At 42.7% G+C, this 25397-nt stretch overlaps 2 protein-coding genes and 1 pseudogene across 3 annotated transcripts in view; 2 read left to right on the forward strand and 1 right to left on the reverse strand.

Annotated features, from left to right (window-relative positions):
- Positions 1-1168: 1168 nt before the first annotated feature.
- Positions 1169-2445, forward strand: LOC140283220 (zinc-binding protein A33-like; annotated as a pseudogene).
- A 1718-nt stretch (positions 2446-4163) lies between these two features.
- Positions 4164-10421, forward strand: echdc3 (enoyl CoA hydratase domain containing 3). Its single transcript, XM_072377941.1, has 6 exons — positions 4164-4335; positions 5435-5556; positions 5629-5726; positions 7311-7511; positions 8741-8919; positions 9172-10421. Exons 1-6 carry the CDS (start codon positions 4199-4201, stop codon positions 9323-9325), a joined length of 891 nt encoding a protein of 296 aa, XP_072234042.1. The 5' UTR covers positions 4164-4198; the 3' UTR covers positions 9326-10421.
- A 1424-nt stretch (positions 10422-11845) lies between these two features.
- usp6nl (USP6 N-terminal like) overlaps positions 11846-25397 on the reverse strand; it is a 79929-nt gene continuing 66377 nt past the window's right edge. For both annotated transcript variants that reach the window (XM_072377940.1, XM_072377939.1), the window contains 9 exons: positions 24591-24698; positions 22002-22111; positions 21232-21280; positions 20821-20941; positions 20156-20250; positions 19700-19765; positions 17682-17781; positions 17438-17590; positions 11846-14775 (listed from right to left, as the gene is read on the reverse strand). In XM_072377940.1, the coding sequence (XP_072234041.1) occupies positions 13184-14775; positions 17438-17590; positions 17682-17781; positions 19700-19765; positions 20156-20250; positions 20821-20941; positions 21232-21280; positions 22002-22111; positions 24591-24698 (2394 nt within the window). In that variant the 3' untranslated portion in view covers positions 11846-13183. The remainder of the gene's footprint in view (positions 14776-17437; positions 17591-17681; positions 17782-19699; positions 19766-20155; positions 20251-20820; positions 20942-21231; positions 21281-22001; positions 22112-24590; positions 24699-25397) is intronic.

Raw genomic sequence — 25397 nt, forward strand, 5'->3', positions numbered from 1 at the left:
TATTCAGACGTTATATAACTACACGGCCTTCTGCCATCGAGTGGTCATATTTCCGTTAAGTCCATACATTTTGTGAGGTCATTTGTTTTTAGGAGTGTTTGTGAGCTCATGCATTCATGTGTAGACACAGTACTTGGTCATCCCTTGCAGTTTGTTAGATGCCTTTTTATGCTTGAATAATTAACAGGTTACTAAAAAGTGGCAGAGCAAACAGAAATATCACATTACTCTAGTCTGGTACAAGGACTGGACTGGAAATTAGTAAAAAAGCAGCCAGTGTTCAAAGAAATATTTAAAATACCAAGCGCGGAGAACTATTCCTCAAGACCACTAAAGGATTACAACATGGTCTGGCTGCTTGGAAACAAATACAAATAAGTGAGGGGAGGCTCAAGACTTTTGCACAATACTGTACCATGAAATATTTTCCTAATTGTTGCATTCTGTTGCCATCTACTTTTCAAACATGCAGATTTTTTTGGTTTCAAGAGACAAATAGGGTTTCATGTAAATCAGAGAGACAATAATATTTCCTTCTCTGTACTTGTATATTGGAAAGAAAGATTAGCTGTTCTTTCGGTAAAACTTAAAACTTAAAACTTTCCTGGATAAAACAATTGGAAATGCAAACGGTAAATCACAGGGTGTCCTGGGACAGTCTGCTGTTTTTAACTGTGCAGTAAGAGCCATGAAATGAAGCTCCGCCCATCAGGCTCATCAGACAAGGAAGTAAGCTTGTTGTTTTTCTCCTTCAGTGAAAGGAGACACTCACTTAGAGAAAGAAAAAAAGTCTTGAATTTTATATCAAATTCAAAAATTCCTCCTGAAGAAGATACACAGCGGTGCTACAGGGAATACTGGGGATGCTGCCAGTGGTAACGTACAATACTTGCTTTTAAGAGTTTTGAGAAGTTGCAATCAAAGTGAAACCAACTCTTTATCAGCTGACAGAGGGAACGATAAGATAACATGGCTTCCAAAATCAATGAAGTTCTCTCATGTCCTCTCTGCATCGACATTTGTAAGGATCCATTCATCTTGTCGTGTAAGCACAGCTTCTGTGCTGACTGTCTACGGAGCAGATGGGCAGACGAATAGATTTCTGAGTGTCCGGTCTGTAAGAGAAGGTCTTCAAAGAAATGACCTCCTGTTGTCTTTGCAATGAAGAGTGAAATCGAGGCTGTTCTACCAGAGAGCCTCACATCTGCTGGATCTGTGCCCGTCTGCAGCCTGCACTCACAGGAACTCAGCTTCTTCTGTGTGGACGACCAGCAGCTGCTCTGCAGCGAATGCAGGAATTCAGAAACGCACAACAATCACAGTCAGACCCACAGAAGAAGCCGCTGAGGAGAGAAAAACAGACTGAAGGATTTTTTAAAGCCCCTACAGAAGAAACTGAGGCTCATTCATGAAATGAAAGGTAACTGTGATCAGACAGCAAAGCACATTAAAGTTCAAGCTGAAAGTACAGTGAGGAGGATTAAGGAGGAGTTCCAGAGGCTTCACCAGTTTCTAGAAGATGAAGAGGAAGCCAGGTTGGCTGCACTGAGGGAGGAGGAGGAGCAGAAGAGTCAGATGATGATGGAGAAGATCGGGGCTCTGAGCAGAGAGATAACAGCTCTTTCTTGTATAGTTTGAGCCACAGAGAAGGAGCTGAGAGCTCAAGATGTTTCATTTCTGCAGAGCTGCAAAGCTGCAGTTGAAAGAGTCCAGCAGCAACCTCTGCCTGAAGACCCAAAGCCCGTCCCAGGAGCTCTGATAGATGTGGCCCAACACCTGGGCAACCTGAGCTTCAATGTCTGGAGCAAGATGAAGGTGATGGTCTCCTACAGTCCCGTAATTCTGGATCCAAACACAGTTCATCCAAACCTCAGTATGTCTGAGGATCTGACCAGTCTGAGGCAGGGAGAGGAAAAGCAGGAGCTCCCTGACAATCCAGAGAGGATCAACCACTTCTTCTCCGTCGTCGGCTCAGAGGCCTTTGACTCAGGGTGTCACAGCTGGGAGGTGGATGTGGGAGACAACAACGCTTTTGTACTGGGTGTGTCAGAGGAGTCGAATGAGAGGAAAGGAGTCATTTGGCCCGGTTTGTGGAGGCTGATGTTCTGCGGCGGAGAATACAAAACACTTTCGCCAACAGACACCGGAACTGACGTGTCAGTGATGAGAAACCCTAATAGGATCAGAATGCTCCTGGACTGTGACCGAGGACAGCTGTCGTTTTACGATGGCGAAACACACACGCACATACACACCTTCACACACGCTTTCACTGATAAGCTGTTTCCGTACATCAGCACCTGGAGTAAAGTCCCAATAAAGATAGTGGCACAGGCTGTCTCTGTCACAATGGAGACTCATGGTTAGAGATGCTCCATCACTCATAATGTGTCCCTGTGACACCTTCCACAGCATCTGGAGGGAAATCACGTTCTTTAATGTTCAAATGCTCTGAAAGACGTTGTCTTTTGAAGCTAAAAAAGAAGCAAGTAATGCAAGCGGTAGCTGTAAAACCAGAACAACAAGCTAAGGTCTATTACTGTAATATGTCATATCTGTGCGAGTGTTCCAGTGCTGATTTTCTTTAATTGATTCTACTTAAAGCCTTGTGACCTAAATGGATTGGGTTTAACTTGCAGGATGATGCAACATGTGGTATTTAAAAATCCATAGAGGTTCCTCTTCTTTGTAGTTTGTATGTACGAGTATGTTGTGTCTTTAAAGATCCCTTTTTATGCTACTTTAGCCGTCCACTTACCCATTTTCTATCCCAGCTTCCACTATGAATGACCAGAAGCCATCCTGACAGACATTATAGTTAGAAGTAGCAGCTGAGCTAACGAATATCAATCTCATCTGATGAAACCAGTCAGAAACACCTCTGGATATTCACATTATTTTGGATGTTAATCACAGTTTGAAGAGGTAATGTAATCTACTGTATAATCTTGTTAAAAGAAATTCTAAAATGCATGATTGCTAAATTTACATGAATACGGGACTGTTGAATGTGCTTGTTTTGTTTTGATATTTAACACATTTATGGTTTTTGCACTTTAAACATGATGAATTTATCCTTTCGTCATATATCAGGTGGTTTATTTTATTTTTAATCTTAAACTGTTATCATTTCACAGATGTACTCAGAATTAGGATTTATTCTTTTTTTTTTTATTTTCAGATATCCTACAGGGAAAGCTAATTTTCCAATTGTCCATGGGAAAATAGTTAAAACCCCAAATAAAAATAGTTTAAGGGTGAAAATTGATTTTATCTTTATAAAGGCATGTAGATTTTGAGGTACAGATTTAATTTTATGTGTGATTGTATTTCTTTTGAGTTGCTTGTGGGACGAATTTTCCTAATTGTATATAATAAAGTCTGAGAATCAGAGTGATTTATTTGTGAGATCTTAGATAATACACCTGCTGTTTATATAGCTTTTTGTAAAATGTACTCTAATAGAGTAGACCTGACCTGGCTTGCGCACTCCATTACATTGAGGAACGCACTTTTTTGCCTCCAGCCTGTGCAACAAGGCATCGCTCATTTCCTTGCTGTGCTGCAGGAACCTCTCGTCCGCCCGCTCAAGGTAGTCCAAGAGCAAAGGAGTCATTTGGCCCGGATTGTGGAGGCTGATGTTCTGCGTTCCAGTGTTGCCGTTTCGCTTCCTCTTAGCTGTGTACAAGAACATAATGAATTTAAGGTTTATATTAAGTCATAAGTAGAATAACACAGGTTCAGCTCAGCAATAAGGGCAATAGTTAACTGTTTACGATTGGTATTCATTCATTGGCTGGTCACTTATTACAGCATGTATTTATTTTATAAAGTCACACTGTTAGGTATATATACATGTTGGTATAATATCCAGTGAGACAAACTACTGGATACTCAGCACAACAACTTACCAGGTCTGGTGTCCTGAGCTGCTGGATGGTGCAGGAGAGCTACAGTCGAGTGGAGACATCAGGTCCTCGTCCCCGATGGTGGACAACTTTATAAACCAAAGTTTTTAAAAATTATTGTCTCAGAATTTGAGAAGACAAATGTGATAGTATCTCAAAATCTTGATTTCGAGGATCTTTATTTATTTAATTAATTAACGTTTTTCTTTCTAGTTTGATGTTGACGTGTCACGTGTCATTAGTGCCGTCACACCCGGAAGTGAGAGTGGGAAGGTGAAAGCGACCACAACATGGCTCGTAGCTTGCTGTTCAGAGGTGCCGGCGTGTTGCAGCTCAGCAGGAAAACGTCGCTGCTCTCCGCTCCTCGGTTCTGCTCTCAGGCCGAACCGGAGCCACTGACAGTGAGACAACAAAACAACGGAATCAGGTGCTGCCGTTAAACGTGTCCGTCGCCTAAGAGGTGTCAGTCACGGAGAACCCTCGTAGAGAAACTTTGTATTTCTGGAGAAAATAAAGAATCTCACGACCACAACTTGTTCCAGGTGTAACCACAGTGCTCCAGTTAATAGGACACGGCCTTAGGACAAATTCGGCGTTGATGATTTTCCTGTGACAATCACATTGTTGTAATAAAACGTCAACATTAGACTCGAATGTCACTTTATTCATCCGTCAGTTTGAGAACCAGTGGTGGAAAAAGTATCAACATGATTTATTTAGCTGAGTAAGAACTGCACGATAACAAAGACAAAATCCGCATGAAGAATACTTAAACAAAGTAATTTGTTCAAATCTTCAGATGTGCTCACGAAAACCACAATATTCTCAAAATGGTCAAGTACAATGACCTGACTGAAAATAAGTAAAAAGGCAGCGAATGTCCATATTATAAAATTTGAAAGGCTTTCAAAAAGTCTTGGAAACTGTTTGCTCCCTTTGAAATCCCTTTAAAAGATTGGGTTAAAATCTAGCTGTTTGGAAGTAAAATATAAAGAAATGAGTGCAGTACTGTCAACAAAGAGATTGCCAGGTCATGTGTTGGGTCAAGCTGATGTTAGAGCGCCTTCTGCTGGATGAAAAGACAAAATACCCCTGATGGCTTTTTAGACACTAACTTTTTTAATTTGATCAGTCTATTGATGTGCAAAGTTGAGTAAAAAAGGATTGCATTTTTTGTTTGACTACAGTTTGTGATGAGGGTGGAATTTAATGTTCGGATGCAAAAGCAACTATTACACGATTAATCCAGAAATGGTTTTAAAAAGTTGGGTATGATATTCTTCTGGTAATGGTTGAACAGTGTAACTGCTGTTCTGCTGTGAGTTTAAAAGGTTACTATGTTCTCTGTTTATTTGCTCTTCATGAGAACGAAGGGAGCATTTTAGTGCATTTCAAATACTGCAAAAAACTGACGAGCCAATTGACGTCTTGATTTTAAGAGAACATTTCTAGAACAAATCCAAGTGACGGTTGTGCTGAAATATTTGAAAAGTTGCGCTAAACTTTAATCTCTTCCTTTCTTCCAGGAGAATAATATTGAACAACCCCAAGAAGAGGAATGCTCTGTCTCTGTCCATGCTGGCATCGCTCAGAGAGAACATCCTGACTGATGTCGACAGCGAGGATCTCAGAGTTATCGTCATATCAGGTCAGATTCCGTGATTTTTATCTGACGGAGGGTGAAAGATTCTGGTCCAAACTTCTGGTGCGTTTGTTTCAGCCAGAGGCCCGGTGTTTTCATCCGGACACGACCTGAAGGAGCTGACATCAGCTGAGGGCCGAGAGCATCACACAAAGGTGTTTCACACTTGCTCGGAGGTAAGGGGCCATGTCTTCCTTTTTCCTCTTTCAGCCTGACTCTGAAAATCAGCCCTTTTACTTACTGTGAATTTTAAATGATCGGTTAAAATGCCTGTGAAGTTAAGCGAGAACCAGATGTGTTCCATTAAGATGGGACAGAAACCGAAGGAAATTCTTAATTAAGATTAAGAAGAGACATCTGATCTCCAGTCGATCTTTCCAGAGTTTAGAGACTTCAACAGCAAATATTCTGTGAATTGGACTCAAACCATGTTCCTGGAACAAGTAAAACTTCTCTGCCAGAGGAGCTCAGACTAAGGAGGGCTATACGGACTCATATTTTAGGACAGGGTGAAATAAAAAAGGAGGAACACCACAGAGTCCTGTAAAAGTCAATTCTAAAACAGAGCGGAAGCCAGCACAAGGAGGCTTTTCTGACCTGCTGAGTTCTAAGAAATCTGGAGCCTGTTAATGGATTTTGGTTGAGACAAGATGAGAGACTGTTGCAAGAATCAAAAAGGGAGGAGACTGCAGTGTATAGGATTGCCCATGTGTCTTCAGAAGAATAGATCACAAGAATATACAATTTTCATAGCTGGTTGAAAAACACAAGTGTGTGCTCAATATTCAGGTTATTGTCCGAACAAACGGTTCTTTTCTAACAGGCTTTATGTGTTCTCACGGGAAGCCAGCAGATGGCAGTAATTATTCTTCCGGTTGCCGGTGATCCAGAGAGCTTGAATGAGGGCAACTGGGCTTCTTTGTCTTGATTCCCGGGAATACGCTTCACCTCTCATCTGAAAGCTTTTTCAGTTTCACGATCATTCAGGCAGGTAAACGACTCGCAGGTGAGAATGACTTCAGCGACCCACACGGCAGTCCGGTGGTTCACTGAGACACTTGTGCGCTTAACGACCCGCCAAATAGTTTACAACTAAAGAAGCCTTTTGAATGAGAGGCGAAACGTCTCCCAGAATCAAGAAGAAGAAGTCCAGCTGCCCTTATGCAAGGTTTTAGGATTACCATGACCTGGATGACTGGACAATGTCTCGGTCATATTACTAGGGAGCAATTACAATCATCCCAGTTCTGCTGGAATTGAGTTGTCGAAAACTTTGAGACATTCAGTTTTAACATCTTGCTGGCAGTCATAGTGCAAAAACAGAATAAAAGTGGTCCTAACACTGACCCCTGTGGGACACCATATTTTACAGGTAAACTGTTACAGTTACAAGCAACTGTTTTGAGATTTGTCTGTAATTCTGCTGTACAGAAGGTTTTGGTTGGACACAAGTAAATTTGAAATGTGGATTATGTGCAAATTTGACCATCATTTTCATATATTTTTTATATATCAAGTTAATTATTATTGAAGCAATTGCATCATGAGTTGCAAGGAGCTTTCTAAGAAGACAGGCACTCACTGTTTTAAACTTTGGCCAAATTCCGGCCTGATGAAGTGACAGGACTGGCTTTTTTTCCCCTCTCCTCTTTTATCTGTATTTATCTGGGTGGAATGCAGCACAAAACACAGCAACCTAGATCTCATACAGTCGATGATGCTTACTCACAGACACTCTGAATTTGCTGACTCTGCCTCAGGTGATGACTCTGATACAGGACATACCCGTGCCAGTGATCGCCATGGTAAACGGTGTTGCCACGGCAGCCGGTTGCCAGCTCGTTGCAAGCTGTGACATCGCCGTGGCGACAGAGAAGTCCACCTTTGCCACTCCAGGTGTCAACGTGGGCCTGTTCTGCTCGACACCGGCGGTGGCCATCGGCAGATCGGTGCCGAGGAAGGTAATCAAAGGACACGCGACAACTGTATTTAAAAGCTGAATTTTCAGGGGTCTGCATGGACTTAACTAGAACCAGAACACCCTGCTTATTATTTTGAACATGAAACTCAGTGGGCTGATGTAGTGGAGTTGAAGGTTTGGGATTGGCGATGTCTACTTTGAAAGTATCTCCAAAGCTTTTACCTTTTTTCAGCCCAGTACATTCAGAGGAGAGCTTTTATTTTTCTGCATTGAGCTTGGTTTGTAACCAGATCCTGGCTGACAAATTCATGTTAGAATTTAGACTTTACTGAGATTCTACGTTCTATTTTTTTTGTGTAGCGTCATATATTCTTTCGAGAGAATTTCAGCTATTTATTTGTTAGCAGAGAACTATCTCAGCATGTTCAAGTTTTTTTCAATAGTAGCTTGACGGGAAGCTGAGCAGACGGAGTGGGGGTGTAATATTCAGCAGAGGGCCAGGAGGCCAGGACTTAAACTGTCGCGACGGCTTTAGTCTCAATACACAGAGCGCCTGCTACCCAGCCACACATTAATCTCTCTTAAACAAGAGCCCGACTTAAACCGTGGTTATTGCTCGGTTATTGGGAATTAGCCCTTGACTTTTGTGTCGAGTATTGAATGAAAAATGAATAACAAATCAGAATAAAAGCTGAGAGTTGAATAATAAGTTGTGCAAAAGCACGGAAATGAAAGCTTCTCTTGTAACCTTAAATTAGTATGCAAATTAGAATTGTCATTCCCTCTCTGCCTTTGAAAAGAAATTTCCTCAACGGCGGCGGTTCTATCCTCCTCGCCACTGATGTTTTGGCCCGATTGTTGTCTGACGTTTGCATTTGCCCATTGACCGCTTTTAGGCGGACTAACACTCATTGAGAAGCTTTCATCACATTTGCAGTAACGTAACGAGTTGCAGTCAACTCAAATATGGCTAAATGTGCTTCTCATTTCTTGTCTTCACTCCCTCTTTCCTCTCAGCTCACAATAACCCTGGTTCTGTTATTACCAGCAATTGGTAGCTGATTCAGTACAGCTCTGTTTTTGGACTGTCTGTGAGATGAAATAGAAATGCATCAAGTCATCAAGTGCTCTTCGAACTTTTTTATAGATAAAAAAAAAAATAATTATTTACTTGTATAGTGAGCTAAACATGGAATGTTAAAAGTTATTTTAGCTTAAAAACCTCCAATATCAGATCTCATTTGACACACCTTCCTTCTTTGACACAAGGTTGCCATGGAGATGCTGTTCACAGGAAATCCCATGTCAGCCAATGACGCACTGCTGCATGGTCTGATTAGTAAGGTGGTGCCAGAGGAGCGATTGGAGGAGGAGACGTTAGGCATAGCCCAGCGGGTGTGTCAAGCCAGCCGACCCGTTGTAGCTCTCGGGAAGGCCACTTTCCAAAGGTGGGAGTTTTATACGGTGCAGGCAGACCTCTTTTCCCCCCATTTTCCATTTTCATGGTACTTTTTCAGTGTTTTTTTTCAATGGCTGAAAGAATTTCGTGTTTTAAGGAGCCACCCAACATCACCTCCAAGAAACAAATTATTTTAAAATACATTTAAAGTGTTTATTTGGGCCCTTTTAGCGAATTTATTTGAAATATTGAATACCGCATTTCCCTTCACGTGTTCTTCCCCGCTTTGTTTCTCCCAAAGACAAATGGCTCAAGGCCGAGATGCAGCCTACGCCACCGCCTCCAAGGTGATGGTGGACAACCTGGCTCTGAGAGATGGGCAGGAGGGCATCCGGGCTTTCTTACAGAAACGCAAGCCAGTGTGGAGCCACAAAGTAGAAAAAGCCCACGACTGACCAGCTGTTGCACCACGATTTTCAGTCATTGGTGTGGTGTGATTGGCACCAATCCTCTGCTGCTGCGCTGTCAGTGACCCGCACATCTGTAATCTGCAAAATCGCCAAGAGTGACATTGTAATTGTTGACTTAATTTTTCTGGAAGATTTCCTATATTTTACCAGACTAAAGCGGAGAAGCTGAGCCATTGTGTGCCCTAAAAGCTGCACTTGGTAACGACAAGAAGACTCAAGATGATGCATCACTTGAGGATGCTGCTCTGTATTTGTATGTAGGTGTTTGTGATTGATTGGATAAGGGTTGCAAATTGCACATAAGCGGACATCTGATGGAAGCCTTTTGTGGGGTTTTTTTCTGGTTGGAATCCTGTATAAATCATCAAAAGATTCATAAAAAAAAAAATTCCACTGCAATGAGAACTGAAAATGTGAAATGAAGCTGAAGATATTTTCACCTCATGGGGTCCAGGTGGGTCTTATTGTTGAAACAAGAAAAAGCCAATTTAGTCCTCTTTTTAAAATCAATGAAAGCTGATTTATCTTCCGCCTGAACATTTAAAGGCCTCACGTCGAAATGTCGGCAGCATTGTCGTTCCCCATGAGGATTGTAAGGTCTGGAAGATGAAGAAAAAAAAGTTGTCTTTGAGAGTTACTTGTAGAACTTATAAACTCAAATTATTAAAGTACTTGTGCTTTAGTAATGTGCTTTGCATGGGCGGCAGGTGAAATTATCAAAATCTATTGAACGTAGCTTGACATCGTTGGTCACAAATGCGGATTGTGGACAGAAATAACATGACTGAGATTAAGATTTCCGGATTCAAAGAAACATCTCGGACAGTTAAAAGCTCTGTCTTAAGCAGAGTCGCATATTTCCACGTAAATAATCTACTTCTAAGCAACATTATTCATTATCAAATGGTCTGTTCTTTTCTCGATCTGAAGTGGCAGTTCCATTATTTCCATTATCTATCAACTTTGTCAAGATCATTAATTGTTAATGTCTTTTAATTCAGAATGAAGTACAGTAATACAGCTATTACCTAAACCATAACTGTTAAAAAAACGAAGTAGAGAATAAAAAGGAAATGTGAACACGTAGTATGTATAGTCTTTTATTTAGATGAGGTCATTTTTCAAAGGATGACTTATTTATTTCAGATTCATTTTACCTTTAAAAACCACATTTATTTCTCATTTCTATCCGGTAAATACCATCATGTGCAAAAGGGGTTGAGATGCAACCCGTTTTCTATCGATGTTACCAGAAGAACAGGAAGGAAGTGCAGTGATGCACTGCACAAACCGAAATCTAAATGCAGTATTTATGGCAAACTGCATGACCATCTTTATTCTTAAGGGACTCCTCTTACACAAGCTTAAGTACAGGAATAGTTCTCCAGGCTTGAAGGACATGACGAAGCTCTTCTTTGGACGTGGTCTGTGACAATTGTGAACTATGTTTTTTAGTTACACACCAACTCGAGACATGAGTTTTCACCTATGTTGGGAATCAGACATACCATTTTAAGTCTGTCTGTCTGTTATCTTTGGGATGAAATCCATTCAAGAATTTGGGGGAGCTTCACAAAGAGTGGACTGCGGCTTGAGTCAGCGCATCGAGAGCCACTATGCACAGACGAATCCTAGACATGGGCTACAAATATCGCATATGTCGTGTCAAACCGCTCCTGAGCCATTCCTGAGACAACGTCAGAAGCATCTTACCTGGGTTAAGGACAAAAAGAACTGGACTGTTGGCTCAGTGGTCCAAAGTCCTCTTTTCACACTGCCAAAGGTACCAAAAGCTGGTTCAATGACCATGGTGTTCCTGAGCTTGAATGGTCAGCAAACTCGCCTGACCTGAAACCCCGTACAGAATCTACAAGGTGCTGTCAAGAGGAAAATGAGAGACACCAGACCCAACAATGCAGATGACCTGAAGGCCGCTTTCAAAGCAACCTGGGTTTCTATTTCACCTCGGCAGTGTGACAGGCTGATAGGCTCCATGTCACGCCGCATTGATGCAGTAATTCATGCAAAAAGAGGCCCAACCAAGTATTGAGTGCATAGAAATGAACATATCTTTCAGAAACCTGAAATTTCTTTTTAAAACACCCCCCCTTTTTAAAAAAAAAAAAAGATCTTATGTAATATTCTAATTTTCTGAGACACTGACTTTTGGGTTTTCATTATCTGTAAGCCATAATCGGCAAAATTACATGAAATAAAGGCTTGAAATATATTATAGATTCATTACACAGAGTGAAATGAGTGACAAAATATCTAACTTTTTCACAATAGTCTAGATTAATTTGTGTGCAGTGCAAGAACTTCATTCAGAAGAATATTTATTAGCTATCATTCGGAGGTTTCATTTGCAACATAATCTTAAAGCAATAAATGTCTCCATTCCCCGAAAATATTTTATTCCTCTTTTTCAGATTAAGTTGGAGACGGAGTCTGTTATTGGCAGAAAGTCTTCAGATTTACAAAACAAGACAGATCCAGACAAAAATGTTTCACCCCACCTTATTTTATTAAGCAAAGTGTCAGAATGGTCTGCAGTTCAGTTGTTAAACAAAAAACAAAACTCGGAATGTAAGGGTCGGTACTGAAAACCAGAGCACGAGGAATAAGAAAAAACAAAAAAACAGGGAATGTGACTGCTTATGTGTTGAAAATATGGGACTCCCACATTTCTGACAGGTCGTGCAAGTCTCTCTGTGTGTGTGTGTGTGTGTGTGTGTGTGTGTGTGTGTGTGTGTGTGTGTGTGTGTGTGCCGGTTCAAGCAGCTGAACAGTAGTCGACATGTCAGTGTTGAAAATCAAACAATTAAGTAAATTAAACTGAAGCTAGTTCACATTCAGCATGGGTTGCTCAGTGTGTGGTTACTACGTAACAGCAAATCAAAACATTTTACCTGGGGTTACAAAGCGACTCAGGCGAGTTAAAACGATTCAAAATCAAGTAGTAAATTTATCGTAGCCCTCCAAAATTGGCTCTCTATCTAGGGTAGAGATTTAATTATAAACTACACTGGCCTTTAAAATATACTTTCATAACAAGGTACTGTAACTGTTAGAGAGAAACGCGTTGCACGGTAGCTAATTAGGTTTTACAATTATTACTGAGACCGGGCTACACGAAAAAGTCCGTGAGAGTTCGCTAAAAATTTAACGACATCCCCGTCTTTCCACCGTGGAGTTGCTTCACGTTTGAAATGGACCTCAAACGATGGAAACCCCTCTTTCAACGCCGCTCTCTAAATTTAATCACCGGACGTATCTTTGAAAAATAAAACGCACAAGCATATCGACTTAATTCGTCTCTAACGTAAAATACCTGGAAGTTATATATAAAAAAATAAAGATGGAAAATAAATCAGTTTTGCTTTCTCAGGGGAACAATCCCCCCCTGCTACTGATGACTCAGGAATATTAACAACAAAAAGGAATCCACTGTACATATCAGACTCTAAAAGATATAGATACACATATATCTGTACAGATATATATACTTATATATCTATATATACTGTCACCTCTGTTAATGATTCACATCCAAAAATAAAATAAAATCTTCAGTCAGTTTAGTTTTCTCTTTTTTAAAGCAATCAGTAAAAACATCAGAGGCTGGCTGGTGTTTTCTGCAACATTACGATGCAGTGTGACAGTCAGAAGCTCAGTACTTCACAGGTAAAGAGCAACAAAGCAGAAACGAAACCAAGTTCCTCATGAAATTAGGACTGCTGGTCATCTTTACCACAGTGTTGGTGACTACACCTCAGTTTTTTTTTTTTTTTTTTTTTTTTTTTTTTTTTTTTTACATTGTCTTGTCATTTCTGTATCCTCCAGTCACAGTAGCATGGACTCCTGCATGGCAAACGCCTCCTGTGCGTGCCTGTAGTGCGGTCCTCCGAACAGCGGAGGGAGCTGCTGCCGTATGACCGGCTGCTGCTCCTGAAATTGTGTCCTGTAGTGGGGCAGGGCATCTTGGTTGGAAGGAAACGTGAACTCCTGAACGGGAGACATTTGAGCTCGCTGGAAGCTGGGCGAGCGGGGCATCCCACCTGGGGACTGAGGCAGAAGCTTATCCTCCGGGTCCCATTGGAGCCCATCTACAGCTCGCCGAGGTCTGCTTTCTGGAAGGTACTGGGGGTTTGCCACACCTCTCTGATGTTCCTGAAACCTGTAGTCCACTTGAGCGTAGACCTGTGCAGTTGATGTTATCTGTTGCCGGTAGATGGGGGTGGACCTGCCGTGGGTTTCTGGCGGCAGGGCGTGATCCGGGGGAGATCTGCTGTTTTGGAGGTTGCGGGCTGGGCCAGCTGATGGCTGCCGGCGGTAGGTGGCAAAGGAGTTATTCATAAGAGCCTTTTCAGGGGAGTGGCTGTTCGGCTGCCGCTGGGTGGTGGCATACCCTAGCTCCCCATACACCATGCCGGAGGTTGAGGGAAACCGGGAGGACGGAGCAAAGAGTCTGTCCTCCTGACTTTGGTCCAGGCTCACACTGTAGGCTGGATGGAGGATGGGAACCTCAGTCGTAGCTCTTCCTGGAGAGTGGTGCTGGGGAGGCGTGTGGTACCGACCCTGGCTGCTGGAGTAACTGGCTGGAACCGCTGCTGGACTGTTGTGGGAAAACTGAGTAGGAAGAGGGTGTTTGGCTATTACGGGTCCTGATGCAGCGGAGACGACATTCCCGGCCAGACTTGGTCCACGGCCGGGGCTGCCCTGATGCAGCGCGGATGCACCAAAGGGTGTCTCATTACGAGGGGTCCTCATTCTGGACGGAGGTTTATCAAGCTCAAGGATCTCAAAATCTTGCTCCGGCAGCCCTGGTACATTGTCATACTGGGAGGCGTTGGAGCCACGGTCAGAGCTGGGGATGAATCCCTTAGGTCGTGGCCGGCGGTGGGGCAGAACATTTTCATCTGGGCTGGAAGGGGCTGGCGATGCTCCACCGCTAAGCTTACTCTCCCTGGCAGCTGCTGCTTTGGCAGCCTCGAGCTTCGTCTCGGAGGGTTTGAACCAGCGGGGAGTGAAGTCTTTGTGGGAGCTGGAGGCTGCGTTGGAGTTGTGGTTGGCTGTGGCGTGGCCCTGTGGCTTCCTTTTATCCACTGTGGCCATCTGTGGCGTTGGAGTCACTCCTCTCTCAGGTGTGGCGGCTGAGGACTGCTTTTGCTGCTCATTGGGGATCTCACTCGACCCCCTGTAGTGGGCTGCCGGTTTGACCACCTTGTTGTGACGGATTGGCCTGTCCAGAGAATCCCGGCGTGACCAGCTCGGGGGCCGACTGTCCTGCTGGCGATCTGGTGCAGGACTCAAATCTCTGGGAGGCTCGGCTGGCTCGGCGTGGCTTTGACCGTTGCCCACGTGGTTCGCCACTGCTGCTCCTGGCTCAGGAGGAAGCTGCCCTAAAGGCTTCTTGGGAAACTCATCCTCTTTACCTGCAAGACGAGAACAGCAGATGCACATTAGAGCACCATCATGAGACAGAACAAACGGTGATGGTTAAACACACTGCGTGGCGCTGATTCACATCAGATGAGTAGTCACAACAGGGACGTGAACTCATGCAACAACACTGCCATAGAGAGGTAACATTAAAGGAGAACTACATTCATGACAACACATCACCAACGGAAAAAAAAAACAAAAAAAAAAACATTAGAAATAGTGATTGCAATGAATTTCCATCATGGGAGTCTCAATTTGGAAGTGTCATTCAGCTGAGTGGTCTCTGAAATTAGTATAGAGTTCCCTTTCATTTTATAGCCGTGGTCTCTGCCCTGAAGGATCATCCAGAAATAGCTGTAGCTTAATGAACCTTCGTAAATGTACTGAGACTTGTAAGTGAGGGCACTGAAGCTGCTGGGGAGGGAAAAAAAATGACCGAAAACTACTCTGTACCAAGAGTAGTGTCTCTTTACAACCAGGTCATTATAGAAGTTATTACAATTATTTAAAAAAATAAATAAATAAAATAATAAATAAGCTCTCAGGAACATGTACAGAGGCAGTGAAGTTGACACTGGGTGTTGTTGAGGACTGCAGGGGAAAGTGAGGCCCTCAGGAAGTGCTGCAGGAGTCATCCAGGAAGGCAACTTGTTGGCACCGTGCCTACAAAGAGGCACTGACCCTTGCTGTTGTGCATGTGATATATTGAATTTAGAACTACGAGTGTATAAAATGAGTAGAAATGATGGCTGTGTAACGTGTTGAATTGTCCCAGTGGACAGAAGTTCAATAAGTCAACCGTCAGCTTAAAAGTCGGTCGGTGCACTCGGAATGTGATCAAATACTGGTATTTTAATCATCTAGATGTACAGTTCACAGAAAATCTCCCGCTCATCCAAAGCTGCTGTGAGCACGGCACCTAAGCTCCTATCTGTCCTGGTCGCCTTTTAATGGAGCTGGCCCAGAATATCTAAAGCCTTACGACTGGAGTTTCAATGAGCACAGCAGAACTGAAAGTGGAGCGTTTGGGGTCCTGATTGCAATAACTAATCTAGATACGGATACATTTCGATACCAGAGCCCTTGTGTTTGAACATTAACGCTGCTGTCGTTATAATTCTTGTTGTTGAGGCTGATGGAAACCACAGCGGTCTTAATCGTTGTATTATGTCACACATGGTAACACAGAAGTGACGGAATGATCCTCTTGTATCCACGTTCTCTTTGTCCAGCGGTACAGACAGAGCGCCACATTCAAGTTGAATTAGCTGAAGAATTTACATTTGAACTGTTTTTAGTTGACTGGTGCAGCTATCTTTTGCCTTATAGCCACTCTCTGTTTAGTATTGGCAGAATGAATGAGCTTGTGATCAAAAATAACTGAATTTTATTGATTCATTGCTGAAGCATACCGACTCTGTTCAGATGTGTGCAATCAGAGACTGATGCAGCTGGTGGAAAATAAGCGATACTATATCTCTTCTCACTGCTCTGCCTCTTCAAATAGAAGAACCATTTGAGAAATATCCCTCCTTCGCCCCAGCAAATGTGGCTGCAGATGGAAGTGAAACAAAAGCCTCTGGTGTCGGAGAAGTGGCTCATTATCTTGTCAGCAGGGCAATGGAGAGATTACAGAAACCGTGGTGTCGGCTCTGGAAGAAAGGAATGTCCTGCCGTTCCTTCCTCAGTTAATTTCAAGAGGTGGCCGCTGCTGTTCTGTGGGACTGAATAACGACTGGCTAAATAGCTCTAAACAAAAAGGAGCCACATATATTAGATCTGTGCGGGCCATTCATTGAATTGGCCTTTACGGAATCTTTACATCCCTAATAATTAGAGCATAAAAAACCTGTGACCCCTTCTTACAAATATTAAATCTGTACTCTAAAGTCTGCTATGTGCTGGCAGTCGTATCTCGAGAAGGGTAATGTTAAATTCAGAGAGCTAATAGTTGGCAATAAATTCAGTCTCAGCTTGAATCTTACCATGCAGTATCCTCAGTTAGCCTCCAGGGGGCACATTACATCACCAATTCTACAATAACAACCACTTGAACCAAAACATGGGAGTAAAGCTCAAGTCAGCCATCCAGGACTCCAAATAAATCACCAAAAGCAATGCCCCTGAGCCAGGTTTAAAAAGTATGAGGGAGACAAAAGTTTGTGAAGGGGAAAACTCAAGTGCTGTTGGACAGACAGGCGACACACAGGACGAACTGACTGAGGTACAGATGGACAGAGACAAGTAGAAGAAAGACCAGTCAGGATAGCCCACCGGTTACTGTTGTAGGAGGGAATGTGGCCGCCACTCACAGCCACACTTTTGTTGTTGTTGGCTAACATTGTTTGAAAGGAGAGGGAGAGAAGTCAGATTAATGAGCAGACAGAGCAAAGACTTGGGAAGAAAAAAAAAAACACACACACCACTATTACTGCAAGCTTAAAGTCAACAGGAAGCAGAGTCGGCTGTCATAACCACATGTGGACAGATGTTTATCATATTGTTATATTTCTTTAGACCGGTGCAGCGGATCGGATTCTAGTTGTCTCTCTATGGCTCTGTTTTCCTTTTTACCACATTGCTTTGCCCAAAAAAACAACAAAAAAAGAGTTGCTGGCGTTACTGTCGCCGTACGTCTCACTGTTGCAGTACCTGGCGATGGCAGGTCCAGCTTTGCCCTCCTGAGCTCCGTCATGGACGTTTGCAGCTGCTCGATCGCAAAGTCATCGTCGAAGTAGAAATTTTTGGACAAAGTCACCTGCAGAAACTCCACCAGCTCTTCCATGGACAGCTTCAGCAGGTGCTCTGCGAGTCACACAGACATGATTTTTTTCCCCTCTCTCTTTAGGCACAGAGACCAGCTTTGTACCACTTGTGAGGAGCAAACCCATCTTACTTTTGTGCAGTTTGAGGATGGTGTAGGACATGGCGGACAGCACTCGTTCACCTTCTAAAATGTAGATGTCCCAGATCCTGAGGGTGAGTGTGAAGGGAGTCTGAACACAAACAGAACAAAAAGTCAACTTTTTTTATGATCATTTATGGCTTTAGCCAGAAAACACTCCTTGAAAAGAGCAAAATCCAGCAGCTCAATTGCTTCCTACTGCACTTACTGGCCTAAACTGCTCTGAAATCACGAGCCACTCCTCATTTCTTTATACATAGGCAGGAAATAGGTGCAAACATAAATACTGTAACATTAGGTAATGTAGTCAGTACAATTCTTACCCCTGAAAAGCAGTCAAATTACAGCACATCTCCAACATGTTACAGTGCACATTTTGCTAATAATCACTCAAATCCTGCATTTCAGGCAGGGGAGGAGATTATAGTGTAAATTATAGTGCTTGGGAATTCTCCATGGGTGAGTAAATCCCAATAGCAAGCTCTGTTGGCTCCAGCCCGCGAACATGATGAGTTTTTAGTGGACTATATTGTAGATGAAGAGCTAACGTTGACATTTTGAGCAGCGCTACAAAATGACAGAGTCAGTAACACAGGGACTGTCTGGTGGTTAGCGCCACTGACCTCGAGGCTGCAGCTTCAAGACCGGGATAGAGTGTCATAACCACTCATCTGTCAACCTCTTAATGCCGCTAGAACATGTTATCAAACTGGGGGATCGGCACAGTCTGTTGTCCCAAGGTTTGGGACATTTGTAGGGAAAACAGCCCTGAAATGTCTTTCGATGAACAACAGACCACTGCACATCCGCAAATCGATGCTAACTGGTAGTGTTCTTGTGGACGATGTTTACCTATGCCTTCTTTCTGTGCCTTTGAGGGGAAAAAAAAGTTTTCCAGAGCAAAGTGAGCCCTGCAAACCCGATGATCTGCACGCTTCAATGCTCCCACTTCAGTATTCAGGTCCATTTTCAGCGTAACTAGCCAGAGCTTTAGTAAATCCAGGTCACGCAAAGGAACCATGTGAAAGCTAAACTTCGTCTACTAAGGAGTCATTTTGTTTGGACAATTTGGAAATACGCAAACACGAACCATGATATCAGCAGTAGCAAACCCCGTGTGAAGACCACAGAGCTGGGAGTAAATAAGCTGTGGTGCAGCGGCACGCGTTGATGATGTCATCCCAAGTGACCCGGTGTAGAGGCTGTGTTGTCTATGCCCCGTTCACTTCCGTTATGTGAATATACTCGGATCTCGAGTGATCTAAATAGCCTCAGAAGGATGCCAACTTTCACCAAAATGTTATCGATAAGTAGATGAATGTATTTTAGGCCAGAAATAAGGTCCAGGTTTAAAAAAAAAAACAAAAACATACTTAATGTTTACATTTCAAGTAAAGATACTATTCAAAATCTCTAAGAATGATTGAAATAACCCCACCCAATGTGTAAATATACCAACACATATTGCTTAGCCATGGTAGACGTAATGTATGCTGACTTTACTACCAGCAGCTGGAAAACATAATAACAGCATCGCAAAAGAACATTAGAGCAAAATAAAAGAACCTTTTTGAAAAGGGAGAACGGCCGCGTTTTTGTTTGCGTGGGAGGGATTGCTGTTAATCGGGAATTGGTTGAATTATTCCCTGTGATTTTCAGTCACATTTTCACTCCAAATGCACGTCCCTGGTAGTAAGTCGCTTTGGATAAAAGCGTCTGCTAAATGCATAAACATAATGCACACAGCGGCCAACCACCACGAAGCAGATGAACATTTTACACTGCATTTGTATCACTAAAAAACATGATATTTGAAAAATGGTCAGATTGTATTCGAACTTGAAAAACACATCCCTAATATAACCCCTCCCCTCTGAAAACGCAGGTCTCTCCACTCTTTGAATCACCTGCAAGTTGCCTTTTATTCAAAGAAATTCAAATAAAAAGCACAACTGCAGTTTCCCACATTTCATGGACATGACGCCTGGCCTTGCTCTTAATGTACTCACTCTGTCCAGGAAACACTGGAAGAACCACTTCATGGTGTAGAGACTGGTAAACACCTCTTGGTTGTCCTGGCGCAGCACAGAGAGAAAATCAGTTCAGCGCATCGAGCGGTGATCTATGTCAGCACTTAACTGCAACGTCAACAAAAGCAGCATGTTTGTCTCCCGCTGCAGCCGGCTTCACTCTCAGTCCACTTACCCACAATCTCCTCCATTAGTGTAATTACTTACCTTGATCTACATCGCGTTCATAGACGTCTCTCTCAGGGAAAATCCAGTTATTATCTAGATAATTACTCACTGGTTAAAATCTAAAGAAGTGAGCTTTCGTCTATATAGATTGAAAATATGAAGCTTAGTTTTCCTACGTTTAGGTGTGTGACGCAGCGCTCTGATGTATAACATAGTCAAAGTACGGAGCCAGTGTTTTAATTTCCACAGCAGTGTTGTGCGTCTCACCAGGTGCTGTTTCAGTTTGGGGAGCATCTTCTTGAGGATGCGCTCATGGTGCTCCTGGAAACGCATCAGCTTTGGGAAACCGGGGACAAAAAACCCTGAAGATGCAGACAAAAGTGGGTCATCAGTTGTCTATAGTTCTCCTCAGTCACATGGAGCATTTGATCAAATCAAAAATGTTGGTTCTGGAGAGTTGGAAGCCAATTTTTTTTTAAATCACAGATTCCTGTCCAACAAAGTTATGAAGCCTCGCTGCGTTGTGTTTGCACTACATCTTTTATCACAGCTGGAAGCATTTCAAAAGCATATGTTCCAATATATTTTTGGCTTGTTAAGCTAATGCAACAAGCCATTTTTCAGCTTATCTAAATGTGCTTGCAGCTGTACTCTGGCTGAAGTCAGTTTAATTGCTACCCCCCCCCCCCCCCCCCCCCCCAAACTCTGCCAGTTTCTTGTCCTACTTACACACCAACCAGAAGATCTTAATTGACAAAAATGATTATATATTAGATTATCCATTAAAAATTCCAATGCTGTGGAAGATCCTGTCACAAGCCAACAGCTACCTTTTTCCTCTTAACTTTGGTTTCCAAAGTTCCAATTAATTGCTTCTGAAGTCTATGTCAGTTGTCAGGAAATGTTGACCATCTATCAAATCAAAGTGTTACCGTGCATGGCGTGTTTCTGCCCCGACAGTAGTTTGACCAGAGCCCAGAAGGCGTCCTCCTCGTTCATGTAGATCAGCAGCAGAGCTGTGATCTGACTCATGCCCTGGCAGTAGCCCACCTCCTGCAATCAGCAGGGGGAAACGATACGTCTTTGAAGCAAATTAACGTCCGAAATGCAACATCCACACAGGTTTACTTTATTCTTTTCATCATTGTTTAAAACAAATACTTATGAATGCGTTTAAATCGAAATCTTCGGGCTTAGCCGAGTTGTTGCAGATTTTTTTGACGCAATTTAACGAAAAACAGATTTTCTTGTAAGATGAATTTAACAAAAGGACTCGAGAACACCTATGCCTGTCGACAAGTCTTGCAGTGATCGGTCCAGCAGTTTCTGACTGAGTGACTCACCGTGTTGTACATGGAGTAGGCCGTGAGGACGTGAAAGAGGGCCTGCTGCCTGAGAAAAAAAAACACACAAACACACCAGAGTTTCATTCCAAAATCATTCTACTGTGCTCAACAGCTCCAATGTTTTCGACTTCTAGGACAGGTGAATTTACAACAGTAAAAACTTTATAATGTGGCGAATGTGTCTTGGTGGTATTGCTTATAAAAGGCGGTCTATATGAGAAAAAAGCACATGGCTTACAATGGTAGCGTGTGTAACTCTCGCAAATGTATTTAAGAAAGATCTGTGATCTGAGCTATTCTTACGCTAAACCTGCTATTTACAGAGACTTTCTGAGTCCTGTCAGCTTTCTGCACAGGGAGAACAGCACAAAGACGTTATTTTCTCTCCTCCTCCTTCCTTTCAGGAACACAATTCTGGTCAAAATCAAGCGGCAAAAGCAAGCAAAAGTGAAAGCGGCACTGAGGGAGTCTTGCAGTCAGGTCTCAGCTGCTTTTGTTCTGGTGAGCTGAAGTCTGAAGATTACGAGCTTGACAAACACTGTGTTGTTCCATTTATTTCACATTTACAAACGGCTTCAGTGAGTGAATTAGGAACATTTGACTTTGTAATGAAATTTAAGTGGGGAAAAAAAGGTTAAAAACAAAAAGATTTGCTGTTGGGACAGCGGTTGAAAGAAGGGAAATTACTAAAATGAGGTTATTTGCTTTTTTTCCTCCACATAAGGCTAGTATCGTTACTTGGATATTGCAGTGAGTGCGGTGCTCACTTGACGTCGTAGCGGTGCATGAACATGATGTGGTCCCTGTAGGTTCTGTTCACATCCAGATCGATCTGTCGGATGTCCGGGGACAGTCCTCTGGCTCTGGCCTTCAGCTTCTGAACACCACAACACAAAGTCAGAATAAACAGAGTGTAGAAAGATGTCCATACTGCTGCATTTTCTGAACAAGAACAACAGCTTTGCAAAATTTAAACCGCACAAGCAAGAACCCTTTCAAGCGTATATCAGCAACTTATCGTCCAGAGAAGACTCTCATTACCAGGAAGTGCTCAACGCTTTCAACTACCGGGTTTAAACCAATCACAGTTAGCCTGGAGGTATACTGGCTTCTTCTAAGGACTCATCTATCAGAGACATATTTTAAGAGCAGACTCAATTTCCAAACTGAACTTGGAAGAAATCAGTGGCGTTTACAGGGGGCGTGATGTGTTAATCCAACAGTAAAGGAAATGTGAACACTTTTAATGCCGATCTAAAAGATCCAAACCAAACAATGGTTATATCGGGCAGCTGTTCCAAACGTATTTAACCGACCTCAGTTTAAAATAATGAACCAGAAAAAGTCACATCTTAATTTGTTGAGTAGTTGTTGCCTCGACTGGACAGGAGGGAATGAATGGGCACCACTTCAATCCGAGCTTCCTCCATTGTCCTCGTGTTTAATGTTTACATTATTTATAATACGAGTCCGACCAGGGCAGGTCTAATGAAAATCTAAACCCACTGGGGACACATCCAGGGAGCACCCACTGACCTGATGCCGACCCAACCCATTCACCCGCATGTTCTGTCGCTCGCCTGGCTTCCAGAAACTTTACACGAGGCATCGGAACTCAGTTCAGCATGAATTACTCACAGAAAACCTGCTCGCACAGCTCCAGATCTGTCCCGTTGGAACAGAGAGTCGCTTTTTAACGGGGGGGCCTCTGCCCGAACAAGCTGATCTACAGCTGCTTCAGTGCGTACATGATCGAAGAGCAACTGGCTATTGCAGCCTGTGGACATGACATAAAAGCTCCTGAAGTCTCAAATGAAGTGTTGATTAAAAGCTAAGCAGGCTGACTATATTTGGAAAGAAATCACCACATCAAGACTGTTAATGGAAACCAGAGAGAGAGAATACATGAAAAAAAACATTAAAGATTGGGCAAATGTTATTTTTTGGTGGAAATATTTTACTGAGTTCATCTGGTCAAAGTCTTTTTTTTTTTGTTACAGAAGTGATCTTATTGAAATTCTTGTAAATAATTCCACAGTAAAAATGAGGCTGAGCTGAATCTGAAACAGGTTTTATGTCTCGTTCCGTAACTGAAAGTGTTGGCGATTTCACAGAAACATCCTGTTTGTTGCTCTGCTGTCAGCTGAGTTGGCTCTAAATCTTTTTTTTTTTTTTTGCATCTAGTCTGGGCCATCGTAAAGCCATTTTAGCTTTATGTAGAAAAAAAATCCCTTGGAAATCTCTCAGTTGATCCAAAATGCTGCAGCTACAGGACTGACTGGCCCTGCTAATACAGATCATCTCAGCCTCCCTGTTAAATTTAGAACAGAACACCAGATTCTTCTTGTCACATTAACAGTCCAGCTCCAGACTACCTTAAAGACCTAATTTTTCCTCGTCAGCCCAAAAGACCTCTTCCCTCTCAGAACGCTTGTTGCTCCCAGAATTTCCAAGAAGCTGGATTCCGAGCCTTTAGTTTTTAGGCTCCTCTCCACCTCATTGATCGTCACATGGGGTGTGAACACATGCACTTACTGCTGTTTGCTAGCGATCCATTCATCCATATTAGCACCAAATGTGAACAGCCTCTAAGGTAGATTCCTTTGTTTCCTGCAGGAGGAGAGTCACTGCGTGCTGTGCTGCTTTTGTGCAGCTGACTTACATTTTTCACCCCCATCCAAGCCTGATGTAATGTGTGAGCTCATCCATTCAGATCTGAAGCGATGTTTGTGCGCTTCCTCCCTTTAAAGCCCGATGTGACACGAGTGTGAATTATATGTCATAGATACTGAGACATGTGACTAATAATTCTTTTTTTAGATATTGATGAACCTAAAAGCAGTTATGTTTAACAGAAGCAGAGTTTGGGCTCTTGGGGTCCTTTATTCACACTTCTTCTACAGTGGAAGATGGAGTCTTTTCGTGAACATATTATATCTACTTTTCATTTTTAAAGTCTAACTTGACCTGAGGAAATCCATTTCAACATTTCGACAAGCCGAATTATTGACATTTCTCCCCGCTCTTCTTAAAGTTCATATTCATATTATCACACCTCCACACCAGCTGAAGGCAGCGATGTATTGATCTCGTCAGCTAAACTTTCTAATGAGATCCAAAGCTCATCTCTGTGCAGATTTTTTTTTTTTCCCCAAACTCTCTGCTCTGCAGGAACACAATTAAGCCTCCACACTCACATCTTCCCCAGAAAAACACAGAAGCTCTGTGACATCAAACCAAACCAAACCAATGTGCCGACTATGAATCTTTAAGAGGCCTGTGCTGTAATGAATGCCGCTGAGATGCAGACGGTTTACATAGTGGCGAAGAAGAGTTGCGAGGTGCTGGCTCTGTACCTCATAGAAGTCTTTCTTCTCCTCCTTTATTTTGGGAATATCGAGCAGCAGGCACCACACTTCCCCTCGGAGCTGCAGCGGAATGCCCTTATAGATCCTCCGGACCAGCTGGAAGGAAACGAGCAGCAGGAGGTCATTGTTAGAAAAGCCTTCAAAGAGGTACAGTGTTATTCAGCTCAGACACACTCCGCCTTTACACTCGATCAGAGGTTTCACACAGAAATCAGTCTGACAAAACATCAGGGCTTTAGTTAAACATCAGAGTGGGGAGAGACAGTCTTCATGTCCACTCCTTTTCAAAAGTATGAAAACACAATGTACTAATGAATTACATCATGCATCGGAACTAATTTTGATCCTCCATGGCTCTCGAGTCAAGTCTGATCCTTGGTTGCAGCCCTAATAAGTGGGTCATTCCAGCCATTCATTGTAATCCAATTATAATCCAATCAAATCGCATTCATTACATTCCAAATTAGTCTAATTTAGAAAAAGCCAATTAGAAAACGTTGCCTAGCTAAGGAATCCAGCAGACTGCATCAAACTTCTATTAGATTCAGTTCAGTAAAGATGATATATGACAGTTGCTTTTAAAACTCTCTGAAATTCATTTAAGACCACCTAAAGTTGAACGCTGCATCGGCTGATGAAAATTACACCTGTTGTGAGTGTTGCTGCAGATTTTCTTCACTGTGTGGCAGAATTTTACAATCTTTCAAAAACTTAAATGAAAAGGTGTCATTGTGGAAACCTTCCCTCGACGTGTCAAAGAGGTCAGAAGCACTCTGCTCTCCGCTTGGATCGGAC

Source organism: Leuresthes tenuis, unplaced genomic scaffold (genome assembly GCF_036924035.1).
Source record: "Leuresthes tenuis unplaced genomic scaffold, fLeuTen1.0.hap1 SCAF_23, whole genome shotgun sequence".
NCBI lineage: Eukaryota > Metazoa > Chordata > Actinopteri > Atheriniformes > Atherinopsidae > Leuresthes > Leuresthes tenuis.

Excerpts from the sequence above, each read along its gene's own strand:
- echdc3 (XM_072377941.1), top strand. The coding sequence starts at position 4,199 with ATGGCTCGTAGCTTGCTGTTCAGAGGTGCCGGCGTGTTGCAGCTCAGC. Across the intron at positions 5,557-5,628 it reads CAGAGTTATCGTCATATCAG|CCAGAGGCCCGGTGTTTTCA; the intron begins GTCAGATTCCGT and ends CGTTTGTTTCAG. Across the intron at positions 7,512-8,740 it reads GCAGATCGGTGCCGAGGAAG|GTTGCCATGGAGATGCTGTT; the intron begins GTAATCAAAGGA and ends CTTTGACACAAG.